Below are 14178 nucleotides of genomic sequence, written 5' to 3'. Positions count from 1 at the left end.
TAAAACGATCCAACACTACAAAGCCATGTTGGCCATCTGTTACAAGGGTATGATCCAACACTACAAAACCATGATGGTAATCTGTTACTAGGTAATAATTCAACAGTATAAAACCATATTGGACATCTACTACCAGGTGGCGATCCAACACTACAAAAGTATGTTGGATATCTGTTACCAGGTGACGATCCAACACTACAAAACCATGATGGTAATCTATAACTAGGTAATAATTCAACAGTATAAAACCATATTGGACATCTACTACCAGGTGACGATCCAACACTACAATAGTATGTTGGATATCTGTTACCAGGGTATGATTCAACACTACAAAAGTATGTTGGATATTTATTACCACTACAAAACCATGATGGTAATCTGTTACTAGGTAATAATTCAACAGTATGAAACCATATTGGTCATCTCTTAGCAGGGAATTATATCATTAAGAGCTAAAATAGTATGTAATGGTACACTGACTTACTTCAACCAGCAGTAAGTATCACGTATCCGTTTTGGGAAAAATTTCAAACTAACATTTGATGTATTAATGTTAAAAATTGGTGTGGCCCAATCAGACAAAATCTGTGAAGAAGGAAAACAAGTTATGGTTGAAACGGTACTGGTAAAACATATTGAGTGAATTTTTATCAAACCCGCCTCTCGGAGACAATGAAGCCACCATTTCCACAAAGAAATATTTACTCTTCAAGTAGATGGTAAAAATGAACAAACCGGACTAACATGAAATAAAAACAGGACGAGCTGTGAAAGTGGTCAAGAATTACAAACGTCCAAATCAAAGACCTAACAATCCAGTTTAAAGATCTAACGTTTGTTAAACGCCCAATCAAACGATGACTAGTGAGTCTATTTGTTGGTTCTTTTTAAACAGAAAACTTGTTTGGAAAATGATCTGCGACTTTCACCCAACTTTGTATTTTTAATTAGATTGTTAAAGAGAGTATTACAAGTCTTCTTGTTTGTTTGTTTGTTTGATTTCATCTTGCCTAAGCCTAACTTTTGTTATTCGTTATTACACGTAACGCTAAGGAAGTATACTAGTAGCTACAATCCTCATCCATCCAAGTGCATTTTTAATGAAATCCTGTGCCTGATGTCCAAGTTTCTGACGTAAAGTTGTATTTAGTTTGTGCAAGATGTTGAAGAATCTTCGAATGTCACTGTATGGCTGACTTTTATCTTGGTCGTTTCTTTTACAGGATGAAACAGCTGAACGAGGCTGAAAAAGAGAAGAGATAAAGGTAAAGCTACAAAGGAGGTAAAAAGTCACATTCTTAACATTTCAGTAAAATTCTATTCACTCGTACTAGATTTATATTGGTAACTGAATATGTTATTTTATAACAATTTTGAATATCTACATCTCTTAATTCCATGGCATCCAACGCCATATGAAGAAGCAGTGACACTGGATGTATCAGAACGAGGTTCTAACATTGTTTGTAGTTTTGTGGTACTGTGACGTCACTGTAAACTGATCGCCTTTGGGAATAATATGTAACAGCTCTTTCTGTTTCAAATTAGTCATACTCTCACATCATAAGGACGTGTTCAGATCAGGGATATATAATTTCCAAGATATGAATATCACTTCTACCTGATACTATTAGAGAACAATAATATATGGTTCACCGTGCGATACCAGAACCATCCAGAAAGAAACCTGAAATATTCCAAATGTGGTAAGCAAAGCGTACAGTCTTGTAACAAGTGAAAATTCACAGACATGAAGACGAGTAGCAAAAGTAACAATAGCCTAAGTAACACAAATTGCTTGTAAATAATGCCCTCAAGAGACTGTAGAATGAATCTAGTACTCATGCTATTCTATACAAATATATAATATACTATTATAAAAACGAACTGCAAAACTACTGTCACCGTACTCTCAATGGGACACAAAACGTATGAAGGACCAATATTGTGCTTTGGACATGACAGCTTTAAAACAGAGTCATGCTGCAGGAATGTTGCCCAAATGCATGGTCAACAGATAGAACATGACCGGATGTTGTGATATCGACACCAAAATTAGTTATAATATAACGTACTCACCCTCTCCATATGTAATGGGTGCTTTATTAATCCGGTATTACGACAGTCTAATACAATAAACAGAATTAACAGCATCTCTAATAATAATGTATTAAATATTTTTATTGATTAAACCTAAGTTTTATATTTTCATAAATACAGAAGTTAAAATAAATAAACTTTGTTGGTGAAATTGCAGGTGATTTATATTTTAATGTATTCAAAAGTTTTACTACTTACCACAATGACTAATAAGTTAACAATGGTATTACAACTTACTACCGAGACCAGTAAGTTAACAATTCATACGTATTTCATGAATACACACCTTGGTAAACCTTTCCTTCTGCCTAGATATCACTTCAAATACATGTATATTTATCTTAACAGACTTACTGGAAAAAAAATAATCGGCTTCGAATAACGCACTGAAAGAATTCCAGCTACCAACAGGAGATTGTAAATGTCTTCATTTGGGTTGACGTGTTGCTGTAGCATCAGAGCTGACTTACGGAGTCTGGGATCAAACATAAACTTAAGTTTAACTGGTGGCGAAGATATCTGTTAACTGTTGAATTAAACTTATGATCACTTGTTGACCTTTATCAGAAGAAATAGAATACAGTTAATTCCCCATTACACAAATAAGATACGAATTGATTCCCATCAGGTAATCAGAATACAATTAAAAAACAAAACACGAACTCATCTCCCACTAAGTACATCCCAGTTGAGTGACAACTTGAAAAGAAAATCGCTTCTAATGTTTCACTTGTGAAAATAAAAGCATGTTCCAATAGTTTGACCGGCGCTCATTAAGTGCATGTTCTAATTGTTTGACTGATATACATTAGTTACATGTTTTAATAACCTGACAGATGCTTTCTATGCACAAGTTTTGTTAGTCTGATATTTTTCCATTATATTTTTGGGGGTATATTTGTATACAAAAAGTTAATAAAACCTTAATCGAAGAGTTGTTTTTATTTTTCTAACCTAGTCTGTTAGTGGTAAATTTACGGACGTTCGTATCTGAACTCTTCATTAGGTTAGATGTTTGTCTGAGGACTGAAAACCGGGTTCCGATACTCGCAGCAGGCACAGCACAGATAACCAATTAGATAATTTAGTGAGCTCTACGTTCGATTAGCGCAGATGACCCAAAGTGACTTTTTTAAAAGACACAAACCCTGTTTTTAAAAATTATATTGCCAAACAGTGTTATATATAACTCAAATACTTTCAGTATTATCTCAGTCTTTTCTGAAGAACTACTTTTATACACCTTCTTGAAGGGAAAGTTAAAAAAAATAGGAATGAAACTGAATGATTAAAATGTCATGTATGTTTTAATGTTTTTTGTACACTATTGTAGTTTGTGTTTTTATATAATTATCTTCATATTCAGATTGAACAGCGGAGGGAGAATTGCAGACATTCGCGTAAGGTTACACACGAAAAGAAGTTCTACTCTCTCTATACACATTAATGTTAAGCCTTTAACCTTTACACTATGTATTTGCTCATTCAAAGATATCTCAAAGCCTTATAAATCGTTTCTTTTCAACTTACACGTTCAGTTTGCACACAGTGACAGCAGGAAACTTCAACTCCAAATTGTTCTCCACGTCCAAATTGACAATGACGGGATACTCCAAATATGACGTCACGAAGCTGACGCTATGATAGATGCAAAATCCAATACACAAGCAGAAAACGAAGACCCAAATGCAACGACGACAAACAGTCGGTGACTTGGCAATTTGAGAAACCCCTGAGAGTGAAGACTGCCCGAATAGGTATTTACATACATCCCAAACACCATTTTCGATGGCTACTGACGTAGGCTCTGTCAGTTCGGCTCCTCAAGACATCTTAGTTGCGGAATTGTTGATTGTATAGTTTAAATTATTGTCCAGTTCATCCTCTGGGGACTCATTTATCACGGAAACATTATGTGAAGATTCTTCTTCCTCCATTCTTGTTACTGTTCCTAATGTGACAAACAGGTCAGACCTTAAATCTCCATTCGTCTTATTGTGTTTATTAACTATTGATAAGTTCTGGGGAATATTTTCTTCCGCGCAATATTATCACACGTGATAATTTTGGAAAATAAAGTTGGTTTCAATTTTGCACAAAGCTACACGAAGGCTATCTTCCCTAGACGTTTTAAAGTTAGCACTGTAAGACTAGAGGGAAGACATCTAGTCATCACTAACAACCGTCAACCATTGTGTTACTTTTTTACCTAAGAATAGTGGACCGTCACTTTATAAAGTCTCTACGACTGAAAAGAGGAGAATGTTTGGTGTGGTCGGGATTCGAAACCTAACTCTCAGATTACGAATCGAGCATGGACAATAAAATCTCTTGTTAAAATAGAAACGTTTACTAGAGTAATTATCTTCCACAATACCCCCTTCCCCCCAAAAAAAATAACTGGGGCCTGGCACGGCCTAGCGCGTTAAGGCGTGTGCTTCGTCACCTGAGGGTCGCGGGTTCGCGCTCGAGTCGCGCCAAACATGCTCGCCCTCCAAGCCGTGGGGGCGTTATAATGTGACGGTCAATCCCACTTTTCGTTGGTAAAAGAGTAGCCCAAGAGTTGGCTGTGGGTGGTGATGACTAGCTGCCTTCCCTCTAGTCTTACACTGCTAAATTAGGGACGGCTAGCACAGATAGCCCTCGAGTAGCTTTGTGCTAAATTCCGAAACAAACAAACAAACAAACTTCCACAATAAAATCTGTTGTTAAAATAGAAACATTTACTAGAGAAATTATCTTTTACAATAAAATCTGTTGTTAAAATAAAGACATTTACTATAGTAATTATCTTTTACGATAAAATCTGTTATTAAAATAGAAACATTTACTACAGTAATCATCGTTTACGATAAAATCTGTTGTTAAAATATAAACATTTACTACAGTAATTATCTTCCACAATAATATCTGTTGTTAAAATAGAAACAACTACAGTAATTATCTTCTACAATAAAATCTGTTGTTAAAATTATTTACTACAGTAATTATCTTTCACAATAATATCTGTTGTTAAAATAGAATCATTTACTACAGTAATTATCTTCTACAATAATATCTGTTGTTAAAATAGAAACATTTACTACAGTAATTATCTTCTACAATAAAATCTGTTGTTAAAATAGAAACATTTACTACAGTAATTATCTTCTACAATAAAATCTGTTGTTAAAATAGAAACATTTACTACAGTAATTATCTTCTACAATAAAATCTGTTGTTAAAATAGAAACATTTACTACAGTAATTATCTTCTACAATAAAATCTGTTGTTAAAATAGAAACATTTACTACAGTAATTATCTTCTACAATAATATCTGTTGTTAAAATAGAAACATTTACTACAGTAATTATCTTCTACAATAAAATCTGTTGTTAAAATAGAAATATTTACTACAGTAATTATCTTCCACAATAATATCTGTTCTAAAATGAATCATTTACTACAGTAAATATCCACAATAATATCTTTTGTTAAAATAGAAACCTTTCACAGTAATTATCTTCTACAATAAAATCTGTTGTTAAAATAGAAACATTTACTACAGTAATTATCTTCTACAATAATATCTGTTGTTAAAATAGAAACATTTACTACAGTAATTATCTTCTACAATAATATCTGTTGTTAAAATAGAAACATTTACTACAGTAATTATCTTCTACAATAAAATCTGTTGTTAAAATAGAAACAATTACTGTATTTATTATCTTCTACAATAAAATCTGTTGTTAAAATAGAAACATTTACTACAGTAATTATCTTCTACAATAAAATCTGTTGTTAAAATAGAAACATTTACTACAGTAATTATCTTCTACAATAAAATCTGTTGTTAAAATAGAAACATTTAATACAGTAATTATCTTCCACTACAATATCTTTTGTTAAAATTGAAACATTTCCTGCAGTAATTATCTTCTACAATAAAATTTGTTGTTAAAATAGAAATATTTACTACAGTAATTATCTTCTACAATAATATCTGTTGTTAAAATAGAAACATTTACTACAGTAATTATCTTCTACAATAAAATCTGTTGTTAAAATAGAAACATTTACTACAGTAATTATCTTCTACAATAAAATCTGTTGTTAAAATAGAATCATTTACTACAGTAATTATCTTCTACAATAATATCTGTTGCTAAAATAGAAACATTTGCTATAGAAATTATCTTCTACAATAAAATTTGTTGTAAAATAGAAATATTTACTACAGTAATTATCTTTCACAATAATATCTGTTGCTAAAATAGAAACATTTACTACAGTAATTATATTCCACAATAATATCTGTCGTTAAAATAGAAACGTTTACTACAGTAATTATCTTCTACAATAAAATCTGTTGTTAAAATAAAAACATTTACTACAGGTATAATCTCCCACAATAATATCTGTTGTTAAAATAGAAACGTTTACTACAGTAATTATCTTCTACAATAATATCTTTTGTTAAAATAGAAACATTTGCTACAGTAATTATCTTCTACAGTAAAATCTGTTGTTAAAATAGAAACATTTACTACAGTAATTATCTTCTACAATAAAATCTGTTGTTAAAATAGAAACATTTGCTACAGTAATTATCTTACAATAAAATTTGTTGTTAAAATTATTTACTACAGTAATTATCTTCCACAATAATATCTGTTGCTAAAATAGAATCATTTACTACAGTAATTATCTTCTACAATAATATCTGTTGTTAAAATAGAAACATTTACTACAGTAATTATCTTCTACAATAAAATCTGTTGTTAAAATAGAAACATTTACTACAGTAATTATCTTCCACAATAATATCTGTTGCTAAAATAGAAACATTTACCACAGTATCTATATTCCACAATAATATCTGTTGTTAAAGTAGAAATATTTACTACAGTAATTATCTTCTACAATAATATATGTTATTAGAATGGAAACAATTACTGTATTTATTAACTTCTACAATAAAATCTGTTGTTAAAATAGAAACATTTACTACTGTAATTATCTTCTACAATAAAATATGTTGTTAAAATAGAAACATTTACTACAGTAATTATCTTCTACAATAAAATCTGTTGTTAAAATAGAAACATTTAATACAGTAATTATCTTCCACTACAATATCTTTTGTTAAAATTGAAACATTTCCTGCAGTAATTATCTTCCACAATAAAATTTGTTGTTAAAATAGAAATATTTACTACAGTAATTATCTTCCACAATAATATCTGTTGTTAAAATAGAAACGTTTACTACAGTAATTATCTTCTACAATAAAATCTGTTGTTAAAATAGAAACATTTGCTACAGTAATTATCTTCTACAATAAAATTTGTTGTTAAAATAGAAATATTTACTACAGTAATTATCTTCCACAAGTTTCCAGCTGAAGAAAAACTGAAATTAAAGAAGCTGTTCTAGACCTAACTGTTTCCAGTACGTATGGCTGGTTTATTAACACATAAAGAAAGAAGAAAAGTGTTTGTTAACATCAAACAAAACACAGTTCAATACATATGTTTAGATGAAAATAGAACTACATAGAAACATGTTGGAAGTGTAATACATAGGTATATATCCAAGTGAATACCATATGACGTATGTCTAATACGAATTGGAAATCTGATTTGTTGCCCACTAGGCCACGCCAGATCTATTTATTTGTTTTATACCGATATATGATACGGAATTTTGAATTTTATATAAGTTGGATTGGTGACCACTTTAATTTTGCAATGTTCTACAATACACATGACTAGGGACATTTTGTTTGATGTATTATTTAAGTAATCAGTTGATTATTCACTGAAACTGAGAAAAAAAGTGTATGTGATACATGATGTATTAGTGTATTTAACCAAAGAGTACGTATAAGGCTTCTCAGGTGTGACGGCATGTTATATACACTGTGTGGTAGATATTATTATATTACATTACTCAGAAATACTGTTTTACATGTGGTTTGTAATTATAAATCTAAACGTAAGAGCAATATATATATATTTATTTAGTATCAGAGGTTAAACGTACTTTGTAACAATAATAGTGGCTAGGTTTACTAATGTTAGAGGAACCTGTTTCGTGCCTTCAGTTATTTGTAAAAATAATAGTGGCTAGGTTTACTGAGGTAAGAGGAATCTGTTTCGTGCCTTCAGTTATTTGTAACAATAATAGTGGCTAGGTTTACTGAGGTAAGAGGAATCTGTTTCGTGCCTTCAGTTATTTGTAACAATAATAGTGGCTAGGTTTACTGAAGTAAGAGTAATCTGTTTCGTGCCTTCAGTTATTTGTAACAATAATGGTGGCTAGGTTTACTGAGGTAAGAGGAATCTGTTTCGTGCCTTCAGTTATTTGTAACAATAATAGTGGCTAGGTTTACTGAAGTAAGAGGAATCTGTTTCGCGCCTTCAGTTATTTGTAACAATAATAGTGGCTGGGTTTACTGAGGTAAGAGGAATCTGTTTCGTGCCTTCAGTTATTTGTAACAATAATGGTGGCTAGGTTTACTGAGGTAAGAGGAATCTGTTTCGTGCCTTCAGTTATTTCGAATTAACTATTTCATTTAAAATTGTTTGATATTTCTGTTATAAAGAAATGAAAAGAATGAGAGGCTAGAATGTTGAAAATTTATGGTTTGTTGATGGCATAGCTCAGCACCCTCTACAATTTTACTGTATCTTAAATAAATCTAATCTATTAGGTGCGTTTCTTAAACATAAACAGCATGTGAAATAATCCTAAAATACGTTTTGTGATTTACGTAATATACATAACGTTTCAAATACACGACGATGGCCTGTAAATACTAAAACTAGATCCTAAACTAATTACCCATAATTCAATATCAAAGCAACATACATACATAGGCTAGCATTAATACTTTGGCGAAGTATATAATGTGGATAACTTGATCTAACTTGGATTATGCAACGTCACAAAATTAAAACTTATAATTTAGGATGTATTGATTCCCAGTTGGGTGCCCTCGCTATTAACGACACTTTTGGTCATAATCCAAATATCACCTCACGAAATTCGGCCAGAGAAGGAAACATAGATTATTTTAAATACTTATACAATGCTAACAACACAAAACAATCAACATTAAACAAAGTGCAGACAGAGTAGCATTTCTATCTGAAGATAATTACAATGAATGGTCTTGTGGTGTCTTAAATATATGTACAAATAACGTTTTTAGAAAGAACTTGACTCAGGAGAATAACCAACGCAATGCGCCAGACTTAGAATTTTTTGATCTGCTTCTCACGGGTTTTTTTTAACGTTACGCCAACATCGTGGACATAAGAGAAGATAAGCATAATAGAAAAAAACATAGAAATATAATAGAAAACTACATTATTTTTAGCTTCATACCGAGAGTTGGAAACAGGAGTTCCCTAACTGTGGGGCCGTAACAAGTTTATTCAACAAGAACAGGTTCTCTGTATCTGTAAATTAACCCAATATCAATGTCCCCATTTAAAAACCCCTTCTGTACATGTCTATTGAGTTACACTCCAAATATAAATAAATCACTTTAATATGAACTTAGTTTAATGAAGTACTATTATCAAGTAAGTTATAACACTAGTTACTGATTCATCGTGAGAAAACCGGAGTTTAATAAAGAAGACGTTTAACAACACATTCTGTTTATAAGGTTCTAACGTTTCGGAACAACTTATTCCATGATTAGCGAAAACTGACAGTTGTGTTACAGTGATGTTTGCTACCATGATTATAATACTATATAACATAATCATAAGTTTATTTAGTTATTAGGAAAAGAGAAAATGGATAAAACATTGTATGTATATATTACACTGTGACTGAGTTACGTGTGAAAATTGAGAATAATTTTAAGTCTAAAGAACTTTGTGAATCATTAGGGTCAGGCGGTCTTTAGCTGTGAATAGACTTATTTATTGTAAAGGTCAATGTCTGAAGATGCTATGGTGATGATAGATAAACTGTTAAATGAAATATTGTGACCTGTGTTTTCAGAATGTGTACGAATGGTTGAGTGGATGGGTTTAAGTAGTGGATGGTTGGTTCTGTTATATACTCCAAAATGTCCACAGACACTAGTTTTTAAGTGGCGTTTAGTTTTGCCAATGTACGTGATTGTACAGTCGCCACTCGTTCATTTATACATAAATCATGAACGTATGGGTTTAGGTACTTGATCTTTGTACTGAAATAGGTGTTTCATACGGTGGTTAGGTCTGTATTTTATTGTACTGAAATAGATGTTTGATACGGAGGTTAAGTCTGTATATTATTGTACTGAAATAGATGTTTAATACGGAGGTTAAGTCTGTATATTATTGTACTGAAATAGGTGTTTGATACGGAGGTTAGGTCTGTATATTATTGTACTGAAATAGGTGTTTGATACGGAGGTTAGGTCTGTATATTATTGTACTGAAATATATGTTTGATACGGAGGTTAGGTCTGTATATTATTGTACTGAAATAGGTGTTTGATACGGAGGTTAAGTCTGTATATTACTGTACTGAAATAGATGTTTGATACGGAGGTTTGGTCTGTATATTATTGTACTGAAATAGGTGTTTGATACGGAGGCTAGTTCTGTATATTATTGTACTGAAATAGGTGTTTGATACGGAGATTAGGTCTGTATATTATTGCACTGAAATAGATGTTTGATACGGAGGTTAGGTGCGTATATTATTGTACTGAAATAGGTGTTTGATACAGAGGTTAGGTCTGTATATTATTGTACTGAAATAGATGTTTGATACGGAGGTTAGGTCTGTATATTATTGTACTGAAATAGGTGTTTGATACGGAGGTTAGGTCTGTATATTATTGTACTGAAATAGATGTTTGATACGGAGGTTAAGTCTGTATATTATTGTACTGAAATAGGTGTTTGATACGGAGGTTAGGTCTGTATATTATTGTACTGAAATAGATGTTTGATACGGAGGTTAAGTCTGTATATTATTGAACTGGAATAGGTGTTTGATACGGAGGTTAGTTCTGTATTTTATTCTAAACTGAATTTGAGGGTAGAAGGTTTTGTTAGAGACGAGAGTTGTTTTTTTAATTAAAGGAAGGGAGATGATAAGGGAACATTTGGGGACGGTGTGAACATTGGCAGATGCTTGAAATTTGTTGTTTGGGAAACTTCGTATAATATTCTTTATAAAATTAATCGGATAACCGTTGTTTAAGATGTATTTATGTACAAGACAATTTGTTCGTGTAAAATAAAATAATTATAACAAATTATCTTTCACAATGACGTAACTTTTGTTCCTTAATTTTAAAAGGAAAGATTTGAAACATTTAAAACTGCACGTTTCGCATTCGCGTGATCCACTTGTTGTTAGAAGTATAAACTTTACGAGCCGTTACGTATGATACTGTAATAATAGAACAAGGACTGCTGGCATACAAGGTTAAATTGAGGTTCCACCTGTCTTTCAGTAGCGTATGAAAACTTTTCAATAATTTCTAAATGGGTTTTGGATTCAAATATTTCTAAGCTTATGGTACGTCGTGCCCACATGCAAAGTGAAATAAAGCTGTGTTTTTAAATGACAGTTTGAAGTTGAATAACATGCTTACAACCAATAAAGAGGAAAGATTTCTCACTATTCAGTTAGAGCCTGAGAAACGTTCTGCCGATGTATGAATTTGAATAATGTGATAGAAAACAAACTTATTCCACTGTTCTCTTAATGCGTACCTTATGTTCAACAAGCGTTTCTCTTCGTATGTGTACTAGTTGCTAAACTTTTATATTGCATTTGTATTTATATTTTAATGATATATTTATTATTTATATATAAATATATTATATTTATTATTCTGCAGCATAAAAAATTACGGAAAGAACTTCTTATGTTTATCTTCTAATTTATTACGTTTTAACAAGCAAAGATGCTACATGTTCAAAACAGAAAAAAAACAGACAAAAATACTCTTAATAAAGAGGAGAAGGTGTCACATTTAACATATATCATCCTACACTATTTCATTCTTGGTATAAAGTGGAGTATTAACTTACGGTACTTCGCCCATGGATGGGTTTGGCATGGCCAAGTGCGTAAGGCGTGCGACTCGCAATCCGATGGTCGTGGGTTCACGCCCGCGTCGCGCCAAACATGTTCGCCCTACCAACCGTGGGGGCGTTATAATATGACGGTCAATCCCACTTTTCGTTGGTAAAAGAGTAGCCCAAGAGTTGGCGGTGGGTGATGATGACTAGCTGCCTTCCCTCTAGTCTTACACTGCTAAATTAGGGACGGCAAGCACAGATAGCCCTCGAGTAGATTTGTGCGAAATTCCAAAATAACAATAACATGTTATTGTCCCACGGTATAAAGTGAGGTCTCAACTTACGGTACTTTGCCTTTGATATAAAGTCAAGTATCAACTTACGGTACCTCGCTCTTAGTATAAAGTAGACCCGCAGGGCTTGAAAGTCTGTTACAAAATAACTTTAATTTTACAGCATAAGATACGCACCGGTATATGAATGTCTCACGTGCACATGGCTCTTATTACGTCAATATACGTAATATCATTATATTAATGTTTTGTGTTTGTGATGCTTGGGACTCCCTGATAGGTATACGTTAATAGATTTCAAGTGAAATCCTGTGCAACACACAGTACACACACACTCCTAGCTCAGCCGTAAGCTTCAAGTCTCATATTACTAAAATTTAGGAATATATCACCAGAACGGCACATCAGAAACAACCAATCGTGAGGCTTCATGTTTCACAACAAACAAAACGGGCGATCGTTTCAATTATTATAATAATCTATAGAATGAAACACTACGTTGTTGGCACTTTGATGAAAGTAAAACACATACATTTATCACAAAACTCTCTTAACTCAACGTTGAATACAATAGATACGATTGTTGTTACGCGAAATGATCGACGTTACGCTTCTGTTTATAAGAACAAATCCAGTCTACAATAAAATGCGTTAGTACCTTTCTTCTTCCCTGTTCTTTAAATTAATCATAACATCATTTCTTTCATACTTTTTGACACAGATTAATTGTTCACTTAACAATCTCCTGAAAAGAACGTAATCCGAAACGATCAAAACAATACAAATGTTGTTACAATGCAGTTTTTTTCTTCTTTTTCAACGCACAGTAAAACAAATTTTCCTTAAATCTATATTTTCCACTGCTTTATATTAATATTATTTACTTAATAGTCTGCATGAACGAAGCACTTCCTTTCTCAGTGGTGGCTGGGCAAGTGGATAAGGCACTCGATTCGCAATCTGAGAGTATCGAGTTCTAATTCCTGTCACTCAAACATGCTCGCCCATTTATTTGTAGGGGCGTTATAAACTCATGGTCAATCCCCCTATTGGTCGGTGAAATTTTCGTTCCATATATTATATTAACGCATTTTGTTTTAAATTTATGACTAAAGAAAGACCTCGATCCCCAAAGTTCCCTTGGTGTGCTAATTTAGCGTGTGCTATCTCATAGTAAAGCCACATCGGGCTATCTGCTGACTCCACTGACGAGAATCGAACCGCTGATTGTAGCGTTGTAAATCCGTAATTTTACCGCTCTACCAGCAGAGGACGTTAATTTACCGTATTTAAAGTTCACTTGAATGTTGCCCCCACCACGTTATATCTGCAGAGTTGTACTACTAAAAACAGGGCTTTAATATCAGTGATGACGAGAAAACCCACTTGTAGAGAAAAATATATACATATAAACGTATACATTATTATTTATTTATTATGCCTCTCGATTCCATGAAGGAACATAGGGCCGCAATCGCTTGCGCATTCATTAACAGGCTGGTTTTTTAAGTGAGTAGATTGTTAGCCTACTGCACAACCCCCAACCAGGAGGTAAAACCTGAGCCGTCCCTAATTTTGCAGTGTAAGACTAGAGGGAAGGCAGCTAGTCATCACCATCCACTGCTAACTCTTGGGCTACTCTACAAACCTACCAACGAACAGTGAGGTTGGCTGTCACATTATAACGCTCCCAAAACTGAAAGGGCGAGCATGTTCGATGTAACGGGGATTCGAACCCATGACACTCGG

General features: G+C 32.7%; 1 protein-coding gene across 1 annotated transcript; it reads right to left on the bottom strand.

Moving 5' to 3' along the window:
- Nucleotides 1–1051: 1051 nt before the first annotated feature.
- Nucleotides 1052–2599, bottom strand: LOC143236540 (uncharacterized). Its single transcript, XM_076474844.1, has 2 exons — nucleotides 2458–2599; nucleotides 1052–1246 (listed from the first exon to the last, which is right to left on the bottom strand). The coding sequence occupies exons 1-2, from the start codon at nucleotides 2590–2592 to the stop codon at nucleotides 1052–1054; spliced, it is 330 nt and encodes a 109-aa protein (XP_076330959.1). The 5' UTR covers nucleotides 2593–2599.
- Between the last annotated feature and the right edge of the window lie 11579 nt (nucleotides 2600–14178).

This window comes from Tachypleus tridentatus, chromosome 13 (assembly GCF_004210375.1).
Source record: "Tachypleus tridentatus isolate NWPU-2018 chromosome 13, ASM421037v1, whole genome shotgun sequence".
Lineage (NCBI taxonomy): Eukaryota > Metazoa > Arthropoda > Merostomata > Xiphosura > Limulidae > Tachypleus > Tachypleus tridentatus.
This window is presented reverse-complemented; position numbering and strand designations above follow the sequence as displayed.

Coding starts and splice junctions, on each gene's coding strand:
- LOC143236540 (XM_076474844.1), bottom strand. CDS start 2,592: ATGTTTGATCCCAGACTCCGTAAGTCAGCTCTGATGCTACAGCAACAC. Junction 1,247..2,457: donor AGCCGATTATTTTTTTTCCA/GTAAGTCTGTTA, acceptor TCTCTTTTTCAG/CCTCGTTCAGCTGTTTCATC.